At 45.8% G+C, this 22,889-nt stretch overlaps 1 protein-coding gene across 6 annotated transcripts in view; it reads right to left on the bottom strand.

Annotated features, from left to right (window-relative positions):
- Nucleotides 1–8,134: 8,134 nt before the first annotated feature.
- Nucleotides 8,135–22,889, bottom strand: part of rassf8b (Ras association domain family member 8b) — a 113,747-nt gene continuing 98,992 nt past the window's right edge. For all 6 annotated transcript variants that reach the window (XM_072562324.1, XM_072562322.1, XM_072562327.1 and 3 more), the window contains 3 exons: nucleotides 18,964–19,835; nucleotides 14,974–15,115; nucleotides 8,135–9,949 (listed from right to left, as the gene is read on the bottom strand). In XM_072562324.1, the coding sequence (XP_072418425.1) occupies nucleotides 9,828–9,949; nucleotides 14,974–15,115; nucleotides 18,964–19,835 (1,136 nt within the window). In that variant the 3' untranslated portion in view covers nucleotides 8,135–9,827. The remainder of the gene's footprint in view (nucleotides 9,950–14,973; nucleotides 15,116–18,963; nucleotides 19,836–22,889) is intronic.

Raw genomic sequence — 22,889 nt, 5'->3', positions numbered from 1 at the left:
ATAAAGAAATCAAACATAAAGCAGGGCAGATGAGCCCTGAGCTCAGCGGCTGAACCTGATCCTTGCGCCACGTTCCCAATCACACAATTAATGGGTGTTTGTGGGAGTTGGGAATGGGTCATTCCTTTGGAATGTGAAACCGTGGATGCTGGAAAAGCTCAGCAGCTCTGGCAGCATCCCTGGAGAAAAATCAGAGTTAACACTTCAGGTCCAGTGACCCTTCCTTGCTTTATAAAATCTGGGACAAAGTGGAAATCCCTGCCAATTTCAGGAATGCTGTTGTCGCCAACGTCTCCCAGGAAGGAGGTGAATGGACTGTTGGAACTCTCCATACTCTCCATCACCAGGATGATCAGCACCCGAATCCTCACTATGCACCTTCTCCCATCTCTGAGGACACCCTTCCTGAATGTCAGTGTGGCTTCCAACATAACCGTGGAACCACGGACATAATTTTCACTGCTCGGCAACTCCAAGAGAAATGCGAGGAACAACACTGCCCGAACCACATAGCCTTCATCAATCGAACCAAAGCTTTTGACTCAGTCAGTTGGGAATGAAATGGAATACCAATAAATTGCAATGTCAAAGGGCAGCTGTCCAGAACAATTCACCAGCGACCTCCATGACAAGATGTCAACGATGGTCCTCACTGATGGTCACATGACAGAAACCTCTGTGGTCAAAACAGGGCTTACCAACTCCACCCTATTCTCCATCTTCATGGCCACCGTTCTTCACTTTGTCAAGAACAAGCTTCCCAATGCTGTGGACATTGTCTACAGGATGGATGGAAAATTTCTCAACCTCGACCAGTTGAATCCAAGAAGTAAGTGACACAGATCTCGCTTGTGGAACTTCAGCCTGTGGATGACAAAGTCACCTTTGTTCTCTCGGAAGAGAATCTTCAAGCTTTACTTAATGCCTTCACTGAATCATAGATTTAACAGTACATGCAGGCAACTAAAATATTTAACGTTTCCATGTTTGCATTACTAAAGGATTCTGTTGATGTTTAACAGCATTTTCTAACAAACATACCTGCCAACTTTTTCTAGAAGAGTATTTCTTTGAAAGTTTCCACTGTACCTGATGTTATTGCAAGTCCATTTTGAAGGAGCTACTATTGATAACTTAACCATGTCTGTTCAGCATAAGGCAAGAGATTAGGCTGCGTTAATGTTTTAATCTTGAAGGACGAAGCTTGTCGGATTGGAATAAATTGGAGCCAAACTGGTGATTTACTCAGTCCTTACCAGAGTCTCACAGAATGATAGGATTGTTATTGCTAGGCTATTTGGCCCATCGTTTTCTACTAATCCTGCATGTGCAGCATGTTCTCTTTTCATTAGAGATTTTTAGCGTCCCCAATACTTCGTTTTTGATAATAAAGATTTTAGGAGTGTAAGGGTGTAATAGACGGATTTTTAAAGCTTTTTGAATAATGATCTATTCTCTGTTTACTAAGAAACTGACTACTGCGCACCCAGAACAAATCATTGTATACATTTCTAAGTCATGTTTAGAAGTAAAGTGATGGATCAGCATTGGATTAAAATGCTTACCGTTCATAAAACCAAAAGGACATTCTGGCTAAATTAATCAAACTGCAACAAGCAACCATTTTTGAATATCAGGACTGGAGGCCATTAGGCCCATTGCATCTTGGCTTCTCCTCTACTCAATTGGCCATACTGTCCTCTTTTATTAGAACCTTAGAATTTCATTGCACCATTACTTTTTGAAAGTTTTCATTCTTTCAGGTAATACGTTTTTGACCCTAACAACTGACTATGTCAGATGAGTTCTCCCTTTCTTATTTTAGTTCCTTCAAAGTCTGCTTACTCCAACACCTCTCCCCCAAACCCCCCACCATAGCCTACCCTCCCCACCAATCCTATCAATGGCAGGTTTCTCTAGTTCTGTGACTATGTGGGCAGCACAGTGGCTCAGTGGTCAGCGCTGCTGCCTCACAATTCCAGGGTCCTGGCTGGGATTTCACTCTCGGGCGACTCTGTGTGGAGTTTGCACATCCTCCCCGTGTCTGCGTGGGTTTGCTCCAGGTGCTCCAGTTTCCTCCCACAGTCCAAAGTTGTGCAGGTTAAGGTGGATTGGTCATGCTAAAGTGCCCAGGGATGTGCAGGGTGGTTGTATTAGTTGTAGGAAATGCGGGTTGAGGGAGTGGGAGTGGGTGGCATGCTCTTTGGAGGGTTGGTGTGGACTTGATGGGCTGAATGGTCTGCTTCCACACTATGATTCTTAACCACCTCAGTTATATGCCCCTTCAACCTGAAGGTGGACAACTCCCACTTCTCTGCACAACCCAAGTTCCTCATCCATAGTATCATCGGAACAACTTAGCCCAATTCTGATATAATTGAATGTAATATAATCATCAAAACAACTTAACCCAGTTCTGATATCATCAAACGTCCAATGGAATATGACACAGAGTCTCGTTAGAGTGGATGACCAAAAGCTTAGTCAACGGGGTTGATATTAAGGACCGTCTGACAGAAAGGAATTGAGGAGGAGAGGTGCAGGGAGGGAATTCGAGAACATTATGCACAACTGGCCAAATGGTTAAAATCAGGGAGGGTCAAGAAGCCAACTTAGAGGAACAATTATATCCTAATAAGGCCCTGTTTGTTGACAAAAGACACATTTTGGTCAAAGCTTTTCATCTTGCAGCCATCAGGACAATTTGCAAGAATGCAAATATAAAGGGAAAACAACGTTTGCACTGCACAAGAGGAGCATGTTGATTAGCGCCAAGTCAGAAGTCACATGACACCAGGTTAAAGACCAACAGGTTTATTTGAAAATGCAAGCTTTTGGAGTACAGCTCCTTCACCAACTCATCGAAAGCTTGCGATTTCAAATAAACCTTTTGGTCTATAACCTGGGGTCATGTGATTTCTGACTTTGTCCACCTCAGTCCAATACTGGCACCTCCACATACTTGTCAAGTGGACATTGAATGGTGGAGGCGTTGTGATGGAGATTGCACTAGTTAGGTGATGGCTGACAGTTAACTGCCAAGTTTCGTTTGCAGTTTAAACCAGGCAGTTTGACACTGCTTGGGCGTTACCCAGGGAAATAAATCAAAGAATGGCTGTCACATGTTTTGTCAAGTTGAACCAGGTGCAGTGCGTGTACAAGTTCATCTATCTACAAAGATCAGAACCCTGTGTATTCATATATAATCTTCTCTGTACCCTCACCAATGTGTTGACTTTCTTTCTAAAGTGGGATGCCCAGATCTGGATCTGATACTCCAGCTGAGACCTAGCAAATGTTTTATGAAGCTCAAGCATAACCTTCTTAACATAACCTGTTTTTGTACATTAAGCTTCTATTTTTAAAGGCAAGGATCACATTTGCTTTTGTCTGATCAATGTGCCCTACCACCTGTTCTGATAGTGCTGAGATTGAGAAGATGTTTTTGCATCCGGACGAGTTATATTGAAATATAATTAAAGCCTCATTTTGAGTGTCACCTGCATGTGAAAAAAAGCATGTTTTTCCACCAGTAGTATTTAGCTTTGAAACATGATGAGAGTTTAGTTTGTTACTGCCACCTAATGTTGAACCAAGATTGTGCAGTAAATTCTGCTCCTTCTGTTTTGGTCTCTTGAAAAAGGCTAAGCAATTAGCTTTATTGAACATGTACTCACAGTAGGGTTTACAAGTCACCACTTACAGTACCATCCCAGGCACAAAGGTGTACGTCTTAGGTATAGATTTTTAAGTACAGAGTCTTTTAATAATAAAAGTGCAAAATCATAGGAATAAAACAGAAAAATAAAGGAATAAATCGTCCAGAACTACAGGTGCATCTCAGTAGATTTGTAAGCCAGGAGTCTAGGTTAATAACCGAGACAATGCAGTTTCCCATCCTCAATACCACCTCAGAATTCAAACTCAGTGTTTTTCAAAACCTGAAAATAAAGTTGGTGTCAGTAAGAATGGTCATAAAGCCATCAGATTGTCGTTAGAAAATCACACATGTCCCTAAAATGAAGGGAACCTGGCTTCCTTGTCCCACTGCAATGTTATGGTGGTGTTGGACTGGGGTGGACAAAGTCAGAATTCACATGACACCAGCCGACTTCATTTGATGAAGGAGCAGCGCTCCAAAATCTTGTGATCTCAAATAAACTTGTTGGACTGTAACCTGGTGCCATGTGACTTCTGACTTGGTCCACAGCTGATAGCCTCCTAGTGGGCTGGTTCAGGGTTAACTATGGATAGGTTTATCACTGGGACCCATATCCTGAGTGTGAATTAAGAATGAGATTCTATTCACAATTTCTGGCGGACGTTGAAATACTTCCACTGTGCTTTGCTAGAAGAAGAGACCTGCATTTATATATATCTTCCATGACCCCAGGACATCCCAAACTGCTTTATAGTCAATGAAGTACTAGCCTAGTCCCTGTTGCATCAGAGGACATGTGGAGATAATGAAGCTGCTTATAGCATTGGAACAGGGATAGTTATAGATAACACGGCACTGAAACATCTCAGGAGAATTTGTTTCAGTTCCTGGCAGATACATATGCACACGACTATCACAGACACTTTGGGGCAAAATCCTATAGGGACCTGAGAAAGGTGGTCTATGGGCATGGCAGAGATTGGTGGCAGAAACAGGCCAGAGCTCTCAACATCAGGAGTAGGTCACTGCATCTTTTATGTATCTGACAGGTGGAGGAGCAAGTTGCTCTCTAGGCAGGGGCAAGTTGCTAATTTATCTTATTAGCACCACACCTTTCCTTGTCCATCCTCAGCTTCCTGTCTTGCCAAAACATAGTGAAGAAGCTAGACATCAAGAATTCTCAACGTGGCAACTGGAACAGATACACAGAGAATTCACTGTTAATCCACCTCGCCTGTACATCATGCTGGGAGTGGAAACTGTTGAATGGGGAGGCAATGCCATAGTTACACTCAAGGCTACACAGGGACTCAAACATCTAGGTGGACTGTACAATGTCTGAGTCTGATAACAGCGTGTGGTCTCCCTTACATTCCAAGGTCACCTGATTTGATTTATTATTGTCACATGTACCTGGGTAAAGTGAAAAGTTTTGTTTTGTGTGCAGTATGGGCGGATCATACCACACAAAGTGCATTAGGGTCATAGAACAGAGAGAAGAATACAATGTTACAGCTGCAGAGAAGGTGCACAGTGAGATCAACATTACATTTAAAATTTGACAGGTCCATTCAGAAGTCCAATAACAGCGGGAAAGAAGCTGTTCTTGAACCTATTCATATGTGTATTCAAGCTTTTATATCTTCAGCCCAACGGAAGAAGGTGGAAGAGAGTATAATGGGGTGGGAGGGGTCTTTGATTCTGTTGGTTGTATTCCCGAGGCAGTGGGAAGTGTAGCTGTAATCCTGCACCATCAAAGGGCCTGCAGTAGGATTTCTTTCTCCTGTCTGTGCTGCTGTGTGTCAGCAGGGAGCCTGCTCTCCAGCTGCAGCCCTCCCTGGCCCTTGAGAGGGTTTGGTCCAGGGCCTGTGTGTCAGACAGAGGGGAGCTTCCCTCAGGGGCAGGCATAGTCACCTCTAGTCTGTCCTGACAGGACAGGCCTCAGTGTGGTTCCTCCTGCCACAGCCCTGTCCCCTTGTGAGGAGGGGCACCTGCAGTGTGCATGGCAGGTTTCTGGTTTGCCTGCTACAATATGGTGATGATATCATGAGCAAGTCCATGAAAGTTATTGCAAAGTAGCTATGACTCTTAACACCTGGTTTTAGTTCCTTTTGCTCTTCCTTCTGATGTAATGCTTTCACATCTCTTGGAGGTGACCAACAATCACAGAGAGGAGAAAGTGAGGACTGCAGATGCTGGAGATCAGAGCTGAAAATGTGTTGCTGGAAAAGCGCAGCAGGTCAGGGCAGCATCCAAGGAGCAGGAGAATCGACGTTTCGGGCATGAGCCCTTCTTCAGGAATTCGGGCTCATGCCCGAAACGTCGATTCTCCTGCTCCTTGGATGCTGCCTGACCTGCTGCGCTTTTCCAGCAACACATTTTCAGCAACAATCACAGAGACACAACTGCTGTTAATATTATTCTGCTCTCTGATAGGCTGGGTCGCTGTCAGTGATGTGCTGAGTCCTTGTGTTTTTAACGGAAAGCAGCCCACCCCATCAGACAGCAGAATCATATCAATCATCTGCTGCCATTATCGGTCACAGGCTGTTGTTAGTAAGATGACTGATCTATGGTATTAGTTTATAGGAGACAGATGATTTATACACTCGGGGGTGCACTCACTGGAATGATAGTGCAGGAAAATTGAACAGCAACATCCAAAATGAAATTACATATGTATCTGAAAGGATAAAACTTTCAGGATTTGGAGAAAAAGCAAGGGGATGTCAGCTGAATTGGATACTTAGTGCTGGCATTGCATGATGACCCAACTGTGTTCCTCTTTTCAATTTATCAATTAATGTGGCCGTCCTACATTTCTTACCCCTCAGTGCAGTCCAGGAGAAACAATACATCCACAATGCTGTTAGGGAGAGAGTTCCAGCACTCTGACCCAGTGACAGTGAAGGAATGACAGCATATTTCCAAGTCAGGATGGTGAGTGGCCTGGAGGGGAACTTGCAGGGGGTTGTGTTCCCATGTATCTACTGCCCTTGTCCTTCTAAATGGAAGTGGTTCAGGAATTGGACTTGGGCCGTCTAAAGATTTTTGGTGAATTCCTGCAGTGCATTCTGAGCAATAAATGATCCCCTAGCCAGCGAATTTCTAATCCCGTCAATGAATTTTAAAAAAGATAATGCTCACTGCTGCAACTGAGCATCGGTGGTGGAGTGAATGTTTGTGGATGTGGTGTCAATCAAGTGGGCTCCTTTGGCCTGGATGGTGTCAAGCTTCTTGCATGTTGTTGGGGCTGCACTCCTCCAGGCAAATGGAGAGTATTCCATCACACTCCTGACTTGTGCCTTCTAGACAGTGGAGACAGGTTTTGGGAAGGCTGGAGGTGAGTAACTCGGAATGAAGGGCTTATGCCTGAAATGTTGATTTTCCTGCTCCTCAGATGCTGCCTGACTAGCTGTGCTTTTCCAGCAGCACACCCTCGACTCTGATCTCCAGCATCGGCAGACCTCACTTTCTCCACATTAGTTCCTTACCAAAGGTCACACTTTAAACCAAAATGGACAAGTATGGCAAACTTCTTTTGAGTGAGCTTAGGGTATTGGAAGGGTTTTTATGCCAATCCAACAGATTACTCATAGTTAAATTTTGGTCTCTTATGTAAAACTTCTTGCTTCTTAAAACCCAAAGGAAAATTCTCAATCAGCCACGGTGGAGACTTGAATTTGTTCTCGGAATTATTAGTGCAGAAACCACTGAAGCATTTGGACAGGTAATCCATTTCTGTATCTTCCCAGGTCCCTCTGTTACACAAGAACATGAGAACCAGGAGCAGGAGTAGGCCAGCTGGCCCTTCGAAGGGCTTTTGCCCGAAACGTCAATTTCGAAGCTCCTTGGATGCTGCCTGAACTGCTGTGCTCTTCCAGCACCACTAATCCAGTATTTGGTTTTCAGCGTCTGCAGTCATTGTCTTTAACCATCTGGCCCTTCCAGCCTGCTCTGCCATTCAATCAGATCATGGCCTCAGCTCCATGTATCCACCTTTCACCGTAACCTTTACTGTTCAAAAACTATCTATCTTTGTTTCAATTGCTTCACTGGGCAGGGAATTCCACAGATTCACATCCCTTTGGGTGAAGAATTTCCTCCTCAACTCTGTCCTAAATCTGCTCCCCCTTGCTTTGAGGCTATGCCCCTGGTTCCAGTTTTATACACCGGTGGAAACAAGCTCCCTGCTTCTAACCTATCTATTCCTTTCATAACATAGCTCGTCTCCACACTGTAGGGATTCTATTACGATAGCAATTTTATATGTTTCCATAAGATCTTGTTGTGATGCTTTCTGATACCTTTCCCCACCTGCTGAATGTTGAAGCACATCATTGTGTTGAATGGGGTATTAAACCAACCAATAAATATGCAATATTCGAGGTGTGATATTTGTACTAAACATTGAGCTGCAGATTTAAGGTGTGGACGATACTTAATCCAAGTTATACAGATCGACCCACTCCATCATCAACCAATTAGCGTGAACTTTATTGTTCTCTGCATTTCATATTAGCAGGATATCAGCACAAGGCTATTTAATATTCAAAATGTTACAACTTAAAGCAGTGAAACAAGAAAACATGATAAAAATCATCTTACAGTACATTTCATTGCACCTCATAATACTGAAATATTAACACTTTGCATTGATTTAGCAGGAGTTGCATGCTTGCCATTGAAACTATATGGTGTGCCATGAGTCTTTTGAATAATTCAGAGCAACAGTAAGTAATAAATAGGATTTACAGAATGATTGTTTTGCCAGCCAAAGGCATGGTTCTCCCAAACAGTGGAAGCAGCTCATGTATTCAGTCTGTGCACTTGTCCATTTGATCACTTGGCATAATATAAAGGTGACATTATTAAAGAGATTCTTATATTAATTATACATACCAATATATACTGAAGTGTAGCCAAAAATACCATCTTAATATTTGTTTATTATACATAATACAGCAGGAATCGGGCAAATCTCCTTCACCTCAATTCCCCAAATCCAGCAGCCACACCCTGCTGGAGATCCATCAAATATGGATTTCTTTTTGTTCTGTGTCAATGTTTGTTAACCAGCACGGTCTGTGGGCGCCTGACTTGTTTACCGAACTTTGCAAACATTACAAGCTGGGCTTTCCACAGACAGCTTTTAATGTGCTTGCTGAGAGTTCACACAGTGACTTTGACACAAACTAATTCCCACTGTCTACAGAAGGGCCTCCTTGTGAGGGGCTGAATGTGGCAAAACAATGCGGTGTGTGTTAAAATAATTCCAGGACAACTGCAGCAATCAGCTTGAGGGAGCTAAATGATGCAGAATGCAAGCCCCACGTTCAAAACCCATCAACTTTAGTCGGTATTCTGGAACTCGGGTTAATTTTTCATTTTTTTGAAACTCCTTCTTCAAAAACACATTTCACAGGAACAACTGGCTACACAAGAAGGAAGCTTGAGTTTAAAAGCATCCCAGATGACAAACACAGCAATTTTCTTTTTTTCTGTAATGCACACACGTGGACCTCAGGGAGAAAGAAATCAGGTCCAGTTGGCGAACACAGACAGGAAGTTTTAACCTTTGCATTCTGAGCGAGTTCCTCACATGAGCTGGAGAGTCCCGGTGAGAAACCAAACGAACCAAGATTTTAAACAAACCTCCACAACCGCCTAGTGAAGGAGCAGTGCTTCCAAATAAACCGGTTGGACTGTAACCTGGTGTTGGGTGATTTTTAACTTGAAGTAACCTGCTGGCGGATACACGGATCCTGCAGTGTGCCTTGTGGGACGTTTCCCAATCTCCATCAGAACCCCTTTTCGAGATTTTGCAACCTTGAACCAGCGTGCCTTTGGAAGGCAGCCCTGTTGTGACTGCTCATGGAGGATTTATACAAAAGTACAATAATTTTTGCACAGGAATGCTTGCTGTTCATTGTCCAGCCACCGCTGCATTTGCACATCTCTCTCCCTCCCCTCCAACAGCATCAGTGGCTCGATAGTGAAATGGTTTGACCTTTGGCGTGCGGGCAGCCACTATCCAAGGCACTCACGGTTGACAAACTCATTGCATCAAGTGCTTATCGGTCATTCTCTTGCAGAAAGCAAGGAGGATGGGGGAAGATCCCTTTGAGCCACTCCAGATGGTTTCACCAGTGGGAGGTATATCTAGTTATACATAGATACCCTCTGGATTAAAGCCTGAAATCAGAGGGTTCTGCAGAAGTCTCAAGTTGCTGGGAAGCTGCCTGGCAGGACTGGGCCATTTCAGTGAAGCAGTCGAGGTCAGTGATCCTGGGGGGTGGGGGGAGATACAACAAAGAGAAGTTGTATTAGTAGAGTCACGTTACGACAAATAACATCCGGCCTCCAGCCAGGAGAAATTGCAGCGCACAGATCAACTCGGCATAAAACACAGTCACAATTTTAAAAAGAAGTCCAGCGTTAATTGCTGCAGGTTTGGACGTCTGCATTCCCAGGATGCTTCCCAAATGTTGCAAATGATTCCTGTCTGTCACCAGTCATTCCCTGAGCAATCTGACCCGAGGCAGCCTCTTGTGGTACAAAGGGATTACTGCATCGAAACATTCTCAGGTTTTAACCCAGCAATTTATGTACAAACACACCTTTCAAACCAAAGAGTTTTAAACATTCAAGACCTGCAGTGAAGCACCAAGATATTACGCTACAGGTTTATAGAACTTGGAAATTGCTAAAGGAAGAAGCCTAGGTAAGATGAGATACAGGTCAATTTATTTTTTGCATTACTGTTCACATTATTGTCATTGTATTGTCGGACATAGAACTGCACAATGCTGGATCGGGCCCTTTGGCCCACGATATTGTGCCAAATTAACCTAATCCCTCCTGCCTACCTTTGGTCCATATCCCTCCATTCTTAGCATATTCATGTGCTTATCTAAAAGATCCTTAAACAGCCCCACCATACCTGCTGGCACCCCCAGCCCCTCCAGACTCCTACCACTCTCTGTGTAAAAACCTGCCCCTCACATTTCCTGTGAACATTCCCCCCCACCCCCCCCCCACCTCACCTTAAATGCACACTGCCCTAGCATTAGACATTTCAACTCTGGGAAAAAGATTCTGACTCAACCCTATCTATGCCTCTCAAAATTTTATCGACTTCTATCAAGTCTTCCCTCAGCCTCCGCCATTCCAGAGAAAAGAATTCACGTGTGTCCAGCCTCTCATACCCAGTAATCCAGGCAGTATCTTGGTAAAACCTCTTCTGCACCCTCTCCAAAGCTTCCACATCCTTCCTGTAATGTGGTGACCAGAAATAAACGCATTAATCTAAGTGTAATTTTGTATCCTGAGACAAATGTTTTGAACCAATGATTGCCACAAGCACTCTTTGTGAGAAATGTGTGCAAGACACACAAATCATGGTGTAAGTAATTACAGAAAAGCTTGTAAAGCATTAAGATCTGAAAAAAACAAGAAGGTTATAAGCATGATCTGCTGGGGGTCTTCAAGATAATCAAAGGGTTGGATAGGGTGGATGTAGAGAAGATGGTGTTACTCGAGGACCCGACATATGAAATTTAAATGATAATATTTTGTATGAAAAACAGAGCAGCGTAAGGAGCTAAATGGGGACAATACTTCAGTAAAATGGACTAATGTGTAGCATAGCAGATTTTGTTTTAACATTTATTTCTTCGCCAGATCTGGGCATTGCTAGTGAAAGGATCATTTGTTGCCACAACTGAGTGACTTGCTTGGTCATTTCAAAGACCAGCTCTGCGTCAGCCCCAATGCTGTGGGTCTGGAGTCACATGTAGGCCACGCCAGGTAAAGATGGCAGCCTTTCTTCCCATCCGGGCTTCAGCAAGCCAGGTGGTTCCTTACGCAAGGGTGGTCATGGTCACCATCAGCGAGACTCACCTCCTAGAAGTGGCAGGAAGGGTTGGTATCGCTGAAATATTTGTCCCCTTTCCAACAGATCAAGTATTGGGCGGGAGGGATTGCTGTTGACTTCCTGACCCATCACCAATTAAATGGTCAATTAATGTCTCGCCTGACTCTGAGGCATCCCAGACAGCAGGGACACGGACTGCCCACACTGTGTGTGTGCAAGAGAGAGACAGTGTGTGTGTGTGTGTGTGTGTGTTGGGGGAGGGGGCGGGGAAGCAGAGCAGAAGGCCAGTGGCTCCGAGAAGCTATGTCCCCTGTGCTTGACTGCAATCCCCTACCAGCGCAACCCCACCCTCTCCTCACAATCTCCATTGAATACACCTTTGTCCTGTCGTCAGTGATGGTCTTCATGGTCGAACAACCTGGGCCTAGAACAAGGCTCTGCCACTCCCAGTGGGGCTTTGGACACAGCAGGGCCTCTCGGCTACCTCATCCGATAGGTCAAGATGCCCACCGTCTCACCACTTAACTGCCTGATTGGCACTTGATAATACCATTAGAAAAAAGGAACAGGAGTAAGCCATTCTGCTCCTCCAGCCTGTTCCAATACTCAATACAATCATGGCTGATCTGACACTCCTTATTTTTGGCAGAACTTCTTATTGGGCAGGGGATGAGCTTTAAAGCTGCCCACACCTCCACTTTTAAGTTTAAAAACAAGAGAAAATGTTGACCGAGCTTTCAATTCCAGATTTGATAATAGAGTCAGCCCCAATGCCATGGGTCTGGAGTCACATGTAGGCCAGGCCAGGTAAAGATGGCAGATTTCCTTCCCTGCCGAGCTTCAGCAAGCCAACTGCTGTGGTGGGATTGGGTCAGAAGTCACACAGGTTATAGTCAAACAGGTTTATTTGAAATCACAAGCTCACTTGACTTCTGACCCTGTCCACCGCAGTCCGACACTGGCTCCTGCACATCGTGGTGGGAGTGAACATTGGCCCCAGGATCAAGAGTCAAATAGAATCACCTCTCACTTGCCCCTTTAGTATTAGTTAATATAAGGTGTTATGTATTGGTTAGAAACAAGGGAAGGCTGGTTAAGGTGATGGAATAAAGTTATTTTAGGGCTTGGGTTCCAGAGGAATTAAAAACAGCATGGTGCTATAATTTAAGAATATGGTATTGGATGTTGTCTACTTCATTGAGGGGCCTCCAATTGCCCCAAGCTCGCAGGTAAGGGGGTAGGTTCTGAAAGCTTCCTGTCTGCCCTTTTATCTTACCCCCTTGATACCCCTGCTAATCCCAGAAAGCTTACACCTCCATTCAACAAGGTAGATAGATAGTAAGCAGAGAACTATAGACCTGTTGATGTGGGTCTCCAGGAAGGTGTTAGATTGAATCTTTAAAGAAATTATTTGAGGAGCTAGTGGCCTTATTGCTGGACTATTAATTCAGAAACTCAGCTAATCTTCTGGGGACCTGGGTTCAAATCCCATCATTGCATATGGTGGAATTTGAATTCAATAAAGAATCCAGAATTAAGGGTCCAATAGTGACCGTACAATTATTGCTGATTGTTGGGAAAAACCCTATCTGTCTTTTAGGGAAGGAAACTGCCATCTTTACCCAGTCGGACCTACATGTGACTCCAGACCCTCAGCCAATGTGGTTAACTCTTAAACCTCCCCTTGGGCAATTAGAGGTGGGCAATAAATGCTGACCTAGCCTCATCCTCATCCCCTGTGTAAATAAAAAAATTATAGCTATGCACTTAGAAAAGCTCAAGGGCATTAGGAAGAGGGAATTTGTCAAAGGAAATCATTTTCAAACAATTTATTGGATTCCACAAAGGAATAGCATGCACGGGAGGAGCTGGGTCCTGAGCTTCCTCCACCACCAAATCCGCCAACTGGAGGAAGAACACCTCATCATCTGCCTTGGGACCCTTCAACCACAAGGCACCAACATCGACTTCACTAGTTTCCATATTTCCCCCTGCCCCGCATCCAACCCTCCAACTCAACACCGCCCTCTTGAGCTGTCTATCTTCCTGCTCCACCCTCTCCACCCACCTATCACAATTAGCTCCCGCCTCCCTCTACCTATCGCCTTGCCCCTACCTTCCCCCACCAGACCCACCCTCCTATTTATTTTTCAGACCCCTGCCTCCCCCCATTCCTGATGAAGAGCTTATGCCCGAAACATCGCTTCTCCTGCTGCTCGGATGCTGCCTGACTGGCTGTGCTTTTCCAACGCCACAATCTTCGACTCTGACTCTCCAGCATCTGCAGTCCCCACTTTCTCCTGTATTTTTAACCAATCTCTTCAGGCATGCAATGACATGCCTCTGGGAGAGTTGGGACTTGAGCTCCTGGCTCAGAGGTAAGGATACTACCACTGTCCCACAAAAGCCCCGACTCATGGTCTGTATTTGGATTTCCCGGAGGCCTTTGTAGAGGTTCCAGTCCGGGGTTATTGTGGAAAGGAAATGCACATGGTGTAAGCCACATGGATGGAAGACTGGTTGGCAGGAAACAGAGCTCCAAAACCTTAGCAAGATAGTTCAAATCAATTGTACCGCCTTCTTAACAACCGAGGATGCTTAGAGGGAATTTGATAAAGACACTTAAAATTACAAAATGGTGGGACAGGATAGAAAGAAAGAGAAGAACAATAGGATGTAATTTGAAGATTGAGTGTAAAAGGTGTAAGTTAAAGGACAACAGTGTTGTGTTTTTACACACCGAAGGTCACAACCTGACACAGAGAGTGAGTCAACATGAAGCAACATGGAGAAAGTGAGGACTGCAGATGCTGGACAGTCAAGAGTTGAAAAGTGTGGCGCTGGAAAAGCACGGCAGCTCAGGCAGCATCAGAGGGGCAGGAGAGTCGACGCTTCGAGCATATGCCCTTCGTCAGGAATCACTATGAAGGGCTCATGCCTGAAACGTCGATTCTCCTGCTCCTCGGATGCTGCCTCGCCTGCTGTGCTTTTCCAGCACCATACTCTTCCAACATGACACAGTCAGTCAGAGAAAGGTTGAAGAAAGAGGATGAAAGGACATTGGGAATGGGACGAGTGCACAGGATTAGAATATGACTGAGATAAAAACCAGCCAGGAACACAGGCCGATTTAAAAAAAAATGAGAGACTCAACAAACAATCCAGGTCTTTTTCAAAATACATCAGCTACATCGCACTGTAAACTTTGGCTATAAATTCTATGTCCTACAGCCTTATACTCCACAACCACCTGATGAAGGAGCAGCGCTCCAATTAAACCTGTTGGACTATAACCTGGCGTTGTGTGATTTTTAACTTTGTCCACCCCAGTCCAACACCAGCATCCCCACAATACGAGTGGACTGTCCCAGTGTAATAAACCACAGTGCGAATAAATGGAAAACAGCAAAATAGAAAATAGCAGACAGAACATCACCTTGCTCTTGTGATGCAGGCAGTTCGTCATCAGTCGGTTCAGCAGGCAGTACGGAAACCTTCGTTCCTGTCTGTTGGATGAACTGTTGGAGGTTCACTTGCCTTAGCTCCTTCGTTAGCTGCTCCAGCTCTAGTTCTCTCTCCTGTGGGGACGGGGGGAGATTGTAAAGTTTTGCAACATATGGACACAAATCAACCATCTTAACAAATCACAAACCCCAGCGATTAGCCTTACTCACAAGCTCAATTAAATACTGCCAGAATATCAAACACTATTATTCTGAAGTTTAAACGACAAAGGAGTACAATTCAATTGATGCTTTACAAATTTTTAGGATTGCACTCTGGTTTACATATGGTAGATATTTCACACATTTTGTCCACAAACCTTCCATTCCATTGCTACTATTTCTGTGTTAAAATTTGCTGTAATCTGGAATTGTTCCGTCAATGTCCTCACAGTGTGCTCTCAGTGACTCAGTGTAGTTATAAATTCTGGCCACTAGGCAGCACTCTTTCAGCTCTGTAGGCCTCTGATAAAGACTGTATCAAATTATTCTGGAAAACGCGCAAGGGATACGAAAGACCTTCAAATTCTTTCTTGAGGTTGTGTTCAGTGTTTCCACACAGGATACTGGAGGAAGGCTGAGTGATTACAGACTGCACAAAGGAAGGTCAGGCCGAGTTATGATTAAGAGCACAAGTCGAATGTTTCAAGTCTTTGCTTTATAATGTGCAAAGATGGAAATTACTTTACAAATTATATCAAAAGGTGGAACTGAATGGTTTGGATAACATCACTGATGCTCACTACGCCTGATTCCTGACTAGAACATGACTGTACTAAATTGTTTTATTGGATTTTAGAGATCATTTAACCGCCTCAGGCGACTGACTGTGTGGAGTTTGCACATTCTCCCCATGTCTATGTGGGTTTCCTCCAGATGCTCTGGTTTCCTCCCACAGTCCAAAGATGTGCAGGTCAGGTAAATTGGCCATGCTAAATTGCCCGTAGTGTAGGTAAGGGGTAAATGTAGGGTTATGGGTGGGTTGCGCTTCGGCGGGGTGGTGTGGACTTGTTGGGCTGAAGGGCCTGTTTCCACACTGTAAAGTAATCTAATCTAATCTAACCATCACACATACTTTTGCAAACAGCATTTTAACTAACTAATAGTACAGAATTACAGAGAATCATAGAATCTGTTGATAGAGGCCATTCAGCCCATTAAGTCTATACCAATCCTCCAAAATGCATCCCACCCAGATCCACTCCCCTACCCTATCCCTGTAACCCTGCATTCCCCATGGCTCATCCACACAGCCTTCACATACCTGTGAAACTATGGGCCAATTTAGCACGGCCAATCCACCTGACCTGCACATCGTTGGACTGTAGGAGGAAACCGGAGCACCCGGAGGAAACCCACATGGACATGGGAAGAATGTGCAAACTCCACACGGAAGTGACCTGAAGCTGGTACCAAACCAGGTACCTGGTGCTGTGAGGCAGCAGTGCTAATCGCTGGGCCAAGGATATACAGTGCAGAAACTGGCATTGTGAGCTCAACTGCTCAATGCCAGTGTTAGAACTTTGCTTGGGCCACCTCCCACCTTAGCTTATCTCTCTGTCTCAGATCTGTCCCTCACTTTACTTATCCAGTTTCCATTTAAGTACATCTGCACTATTCACATCAACCACTCCATGTGTAGGTGAGTTCTGCATTCCCTTTGCTCTTTGAGTAAAAAGGTTCCTTTTCAATTCTGTATCGGGTTGGATCTTGTAAGGACTACCTTATATTTAAAGCTCTTGTTCAGGTTTATAGAAACAAAAGTCTTTAATTGTGTTTCTTAATTCATTAGGAATGTGAAGTAGTTAAAGGTAAACAGCCTCTTGATTTAAAATAGATTTTTTTTCAAATTCTCTGTTAATTTGAGTAACATTTTTCACTTTCTCTTTACATTTTAAAAATGTTTGGTTAATTCAGCTTCTTTCAGACAAAAAGGCAACTTTAAATTAATTACTTTGAAACATTTGTCACAGTAAAACAGGCAGCTCAAATTTTAATCCGACTCAAAAACAAATTGTGAAGATGAATTAAATTCTTTTACTTGAAAGTTGCCACAAACATGGCAACCACTGAATGATATGCGGAAGCTTCATGGTTCGGCTACAAATAGAATAACCCAGAGGTTATGAGTTCAAATCCCACCATGACTTGCATTGTTCTTTTCAGTTTAGAATGGTTTAAGACGATTAAAGGATTTGTTCTGCTGGTGGAGCCCAGAGTAAGCTGGTAGGACTTTAAACTTAGAGCTAGGCCCTTCCAAGCTAACATCTTCACAAAAAGGTAGCAGAAATTTGGAACTCTCTCGCTAAAAAAGGCAACGTACGATGGTTTCAAGAAAAAAAAGGATAAAAACAAAGACCAATTGATTTTATTTGTAAGGCCAGGGTAAGAGAACGTAAATGGATAATTAGAGTTAGGATACAGATCAACCTAACGGAATGGTGGAACTGGCACAATAGGTTCATCTGCTCCTCAGGGTGGAGTCTTGCAATTCAGTAAATTTGTGGGCTAGCAATGGAAAGAATAAGTGACACTGTCAATGCACTAGCAATCCAACCAGCTAATGTTCTGGGGACTTGATTTCGCATCTCACCATGGCCAATATACAATCAATAAATATCTTGAATAACGGATTAAACTAATAGAACTCAAAGTAACAGCGTAGCACAGGAACAGGCCTTTCAGCCCACCATGTCTGTGCTGACCACGCTGATTATCTAAACTAATCCCATTTGCTGACACATGGTCCATACCTCTCTCTTGTCTGTCTGTTCATGTGTCTAATTGTCTCTTAAACCTTGCTATCGTATCTGCTTCTACCACTTCTCCAGGTACCTACCACACTCTACATAAAAAAAACTTGCTTTGCACATCTCCTTTAAACTATGCCCCCTAGTCTGACATTTCCACCCTGGGAAAAGGACTGACTATCCACCCTCTCCACACCTCTCAAATTATATGCTTCTAACAGATCACTCCACAGCCTCTGTCGCTCTACTGAAAACAATCCAAGTGTGTCCAATCTCTATTTATAGCTAATACACTCCAATTCAGGCAACATCCTTTGCACCCTCTACAAAGCCTTCAGATCCTTCTAGTGTGGCAACCAGAACTGCACACAATACTCCAAATATGGCCCAATTAAAGATTGTACAGTTGCAACATGACTTGCCAATATTTCTACTCGATGCCCCATCTGATGAAGGCAAGCATGCTGTACGCTTCCTCTACCACCTCATCCAACTGTGTTGCCACTTTCAGGGAGCCATGGACTTGGACCCCAAGATCCCTCTGTGTATCAATGCTCCAAAAGGTCTCATCAGTTAATGTTGACCATGTGACCATTGTCAATTGTTGTAAAAGCTCATCTGGTTCACAAATGGAAAGGAAATCTGCCAAGCTTATCTGGTCTGGCCTACATATGACTCCAAACCCACAGCAATCTGGTTGACTCTCAACTGCCCTGTGGGCAATTAGAGAGGGGCAATAAATGCTGCCGAGTCAGCAACATTTCCATCTCGTGAAGTAACATTTTAAAAAAGAGAGATTGCTTAAAAATTTAACATGTTCTCAGAAAAACTGCACTGACACCGTGAGATTGGTTCTCAATGCTAATTGAAGAAGACACCCGGATGGTCAAGAGATGGGAAGGGAAACGTACTGAGAACTGGTTTAAAGAATTTCAGGACACTGGACCATCAGCAGCTAAGGCAGGTCTGCTCTATTGGGTTCTAATACCCCATTTCTCATTCTCCCTCTCCCTTAACAGGTGGCAAGGACTGAGGTCAGAAACAGGAGTTAAAATATATTATCTTTTGGAATAAGAGTGGAGAGAGTTCTCCAAGTTCTTCAAAATAACAGAAGTGTTCCTTAAGTGTGCTACTGTTGTGGGCGCTGACTGTAAGGTCATTGAGTTCTGTTACCTGAAACTTTTTATTGGCTTGTCCCAAAGTCCTTTCCACAGCTCTCAGGCTGTTCTTCAGCCTCGCACTCTGCTGGCACTTGAGCTCGATATCGTTTCGGACTTTGATCAGGTTCTCCGTGACTTCGTCCTCATTGACATGAGCCCCCCGCAGCTCCTGCTCCAGCTTCTCTGCTTCAATGCCGCTCTCCATCTCCTGAATTTTCTGTGTGTAGTCCTTTAGCTTCTCCTCACAGTCCCTGATCCTCTGCTTCACCTCTTTCAGCTGCTCCTTCAGCTGGCTTTCGTTTTCCTGCTCAATCTGCCACTCGTTCTCCCAGAACTCCTCCTCCTCGATCTCGATTTCATTCTTTTTGATCCTCTGGCCCAGTCTCAGAATTTCCTCGTCGATCCTGGGATTTGCCTTGCCCTCCCAGTACCTCGTCTCCAGCTGATTGGATTCCAGTTGGCTCTGAAGAGTGTGCAGCTTGTCCCTTTGTAGGAGAACGAGCCTCTTCAACTCTTTGACTGGGCCTCTGGAGGCCAGAGCTTGGTCCTTGGCCTTTCCGAAAACGTCGACAAACCCTTTCGGGCCCGCCGTGAAAGTCAATGACTTCCTTTTCGGTTCTTTCCTTTTTAATGATCCGTCATATTGGGGGCGTAGCTTCGCCAGCGGGGGAAGGCTCTGCCGATACAGCGTTCGCTCCGGGCCCCGGCCAGAGCTGTCTGATGTGGGTCGCTCACTCAGCGAAGGGCCAGTGCGTCGTAATATCAGCTGCACATCACTGGCGTACTGACCCCATTTATTCAGGGCAGCGAGTGGGTTGTCATGCGGCGCTAGGTGTCGCTCTGTCTCCCTCCATTTCTCGATGAGCGTGTAGCGGCCAGTTCTTCCTAAGAAGCACAAAGGAGTCAGAAAGTAAGTGTTAAAGGTGGAATAAAGTTGCTCTGGGGCATTTTAAACTCCTTGACAATTACACAGGTATGCGTCTTTGCTCACACAGGCAAAAGACAGCAACGTTTTTAAAATCAGAAACACAGTTAGGAACTCTTTGGTCACCACAAATGAATCAGCTGTGGCACAGTGGTTAGCACGGCTGCCTCACAGTGCCAGGGACCTGGGTTCGATTCCACCCTCAGGCGACCGTCTGTGTGGAGTTTGTGCGGTCTCCCCCTGTCTGCATGGGTTTCCTCCCACAGTCCAAACATTTGCAGGTTAGGGTGGATTGGCCATGCTAAATTACTCTGTAGGGTGCAGGGATGTACAGGCCAGGTGGGAAATGCAGGATAGGGTGAGGGTGGGTGTCAGGGGAGTAGGTCTGAGTGGGATACTCTTCGAAAGGTTGATGTGGACTCAATAGACCGAATGGCCTGCTTCCACACTGCAGGAAGTCTAGGATTTGATTTACTGTCTTCCAAGGAAGCAGTGACTTGAAGTCCCACACCAGAAATGTAAGGACAAAAAAACCCCCCAGAAAAGCTGACATTATGGTGCATTAACAAAGGGGTGCAGCACTGCCAGAGGTACCTTCTGTGAAATGAGATGTGCAGCTCAGAATTAAATTAAAAAGCAGAACCACACAACTAACTGATTTGAATTTATTGTCTCATGTACTGAGGCACAGTGAAAAGCTTTGTCTTGTGAGCAATACAGGCAGATCACAGAGTTTGGGCAGCACGGTGGCACAGTGGTTAGCACTGCTGCCTCACAGCGCCTGAGACCCGGGTTCAATTCCCGCCTCAGGCGACTGACTGTGTGGAGTTTGCACATTCTCCCTGTGTCTGCGTGGGTTTGCTCCGGTTTCCTCCCACAGTCCAAAAATGTGCAGGTTAGGTGAATTGACCATGCTCAATTGCCCGTAGTGTTAGGGGCAGGGGTAAATGTAGGGGAATGGGTCTGGGTGGGCTGCTCTTCGGAGGGTTGATGTGGACTAGTTGGCTGGAAGGGCCTGTTTCCACACTAAGTAATCTAATCTAATTGTAAATAGCATAGATAAGCAAATAATAAGTAAACAGTGGCAAAAACAAAAACACAGGGACAGGCGCAAACCTGTGAGTTTAGATAAAACATATTTATTAGTAATTTTTAAAAGTATGCTATTAAGTTTAAAGAGTGTAGAACAACAGTAGGAAATAGGAAACTTAGATCTGCACACAGGAGCTTGCAAGGAGTCAAACAAATCCGGCGCCATCTTGCATCTAATTACCACCTGATGACGACTGGGCCACGTGCAAAGTGAGGGAAGAGTTAATAAGATGAGAGGAGCAAATGCGTGGCACAAAGACTGGCAGGGGTAAATGGATTCAGGTTTTTGGGTTACTGGTATCAGGACGGGGGGGATGAGAGCAGGTGGAGGACGGAGCTATGAACCATGGTAGGGTCAGCGTGCTGGGGAAACCTTTACGTAGATTTGTAGACAGGACAGGCAGGAGGCTGGGGTACACAGCAAGGCAGGCAGCATCAGGAGGGACAGGCAGGAGGCTGGAGGAACACAGCAAGGCAGGCAGCATCAGGAGGGACAGGCAGGAGGCTGGAGGAACACAGCAAGGCAGGCAGCATCAGGAGGGACAGGCAGGAGGCTGGAGGAACACAGCAAGGCAGGCAGCATCAGGAGGGACAGGCAGGAGGCTGGGGGAACACAGCAAGGCAGGCAGCATCAGGAGGGACAGGCAGGAGGCTGGAGGAACACAGCAAGGCAGGCAGCATCAGGAGGGACAGGCAGGAGGCTGGGGTACACCGCAAGGCAGGCAGCATCAGGAGGGACAGGCAGGAGGCTGGAGGAACACAGCAAGGCAGGCAGCATCAGGAGGGACAGGCAGGAGGGCTGGGGTACACCGCAAGGCAGGCAGCATCAGGAGGGACAGGCAGGAGGCTGGAGGAACACTGTAAGCCAGGCAGCATCAGGAGGGACAAGCAGGAGGCTGGAGGAACACAGCAAGGCAGGCAGCATCAGGAGGGACAGGCAGGAGGCTGGAGGAACACAGCAAAGCAGGCAGCATCAGGAGGGACAGGCAGGAGGCTGGGGGAACACAGCAAGGCAGGCAGCATCAGGAGGGACAGGCAGGAGGCTGGAGGAACACAGCAAGGCAGGCAGCATCAGGAGGGACAGGCAGGAGGCTGGAGGAACACAGCAAGGCAGGCAGCATCAGGAGGGACAGGCAGGAGGCTGGAGGAACACAGCAAAGCAGGCAGCATCAGGAGGGACAGGCAGGAGGCTGGAGGAACACAGCAAGGCAGGCAGCACCAGGAGGGACAGGCAGGAGGCTGGGGGAACACAGCAAGGCAGGCAGCATCAGGAGGGACAGGCAGGAGGCTGGGGGAACACAGCAAGGCAGGCAGCATCAGGAGGGACAGGCAGGAGGCTGGGAGAACACAGCAAGGCAGGCAGCATCAGGAGGGACAGGCAGGAGGCTGGAGGAACACAGCAAGGCAGGCAGCATCAGGAGGGACAGGCAGGAGGCTGGAGGAACACAGCAAGGCAGGCAGCATCAGGAGGGACAGGCAGGAGGATGGGGGAACACAGCAAGGCAGGCAGCATCAGGAGTGACAGGCAAGAGGCTGGAGGAACACAGCAAGGCAGGCAGCATTAGGAAGGACAGGCAGGAGGCTGGGGAATACAGCAAGGCAGGCAGCATTAGGAAGGACAGGCAGGAGGCTGGAGGAACACAGCAAGGCAGGCAGCATCAGGAGGGACAGGCAGGAGGCTGGGAGAACACAGCAAGGCAGGCAGCATTAGGAAGGATAGGCAGGAGGCTGGAGGAACACAGCATACAGGCAGCATTAGGAGGAACAGGCAGGAGGCTGGGGGAACACAGCAAGGCAGGCAGCATCAGGAGGGACTGGCAGGAGGCTGGGGGAACACAGCAAGGCAGGCAGCATCAGGAGGGACAGGCAGGAGGCTGGAGGAACACAGCAAGGCAGGCAGCATCAGGAGGGACAGGCAGGAG

The sequence above is a fragment of the Chiloscyllium punctatum genome, chromosome 44 (assembly GCF_047496795.1).
Source record: "Chiloscyllium punctatum isolate Juve2018m chromosome 44, sChiPun1.3, whole genome shotgun sequence".
NCBI lineage: Eukaryota > Metazoa > Chordata > Chondrichthyes > Orectolobiformes > Hemiscylliidae > Chiloscyllium > Chiloscyllium punctatum.
This window is presented reverse-complemented; position numbering and strand designations above follow the sequence as displayed.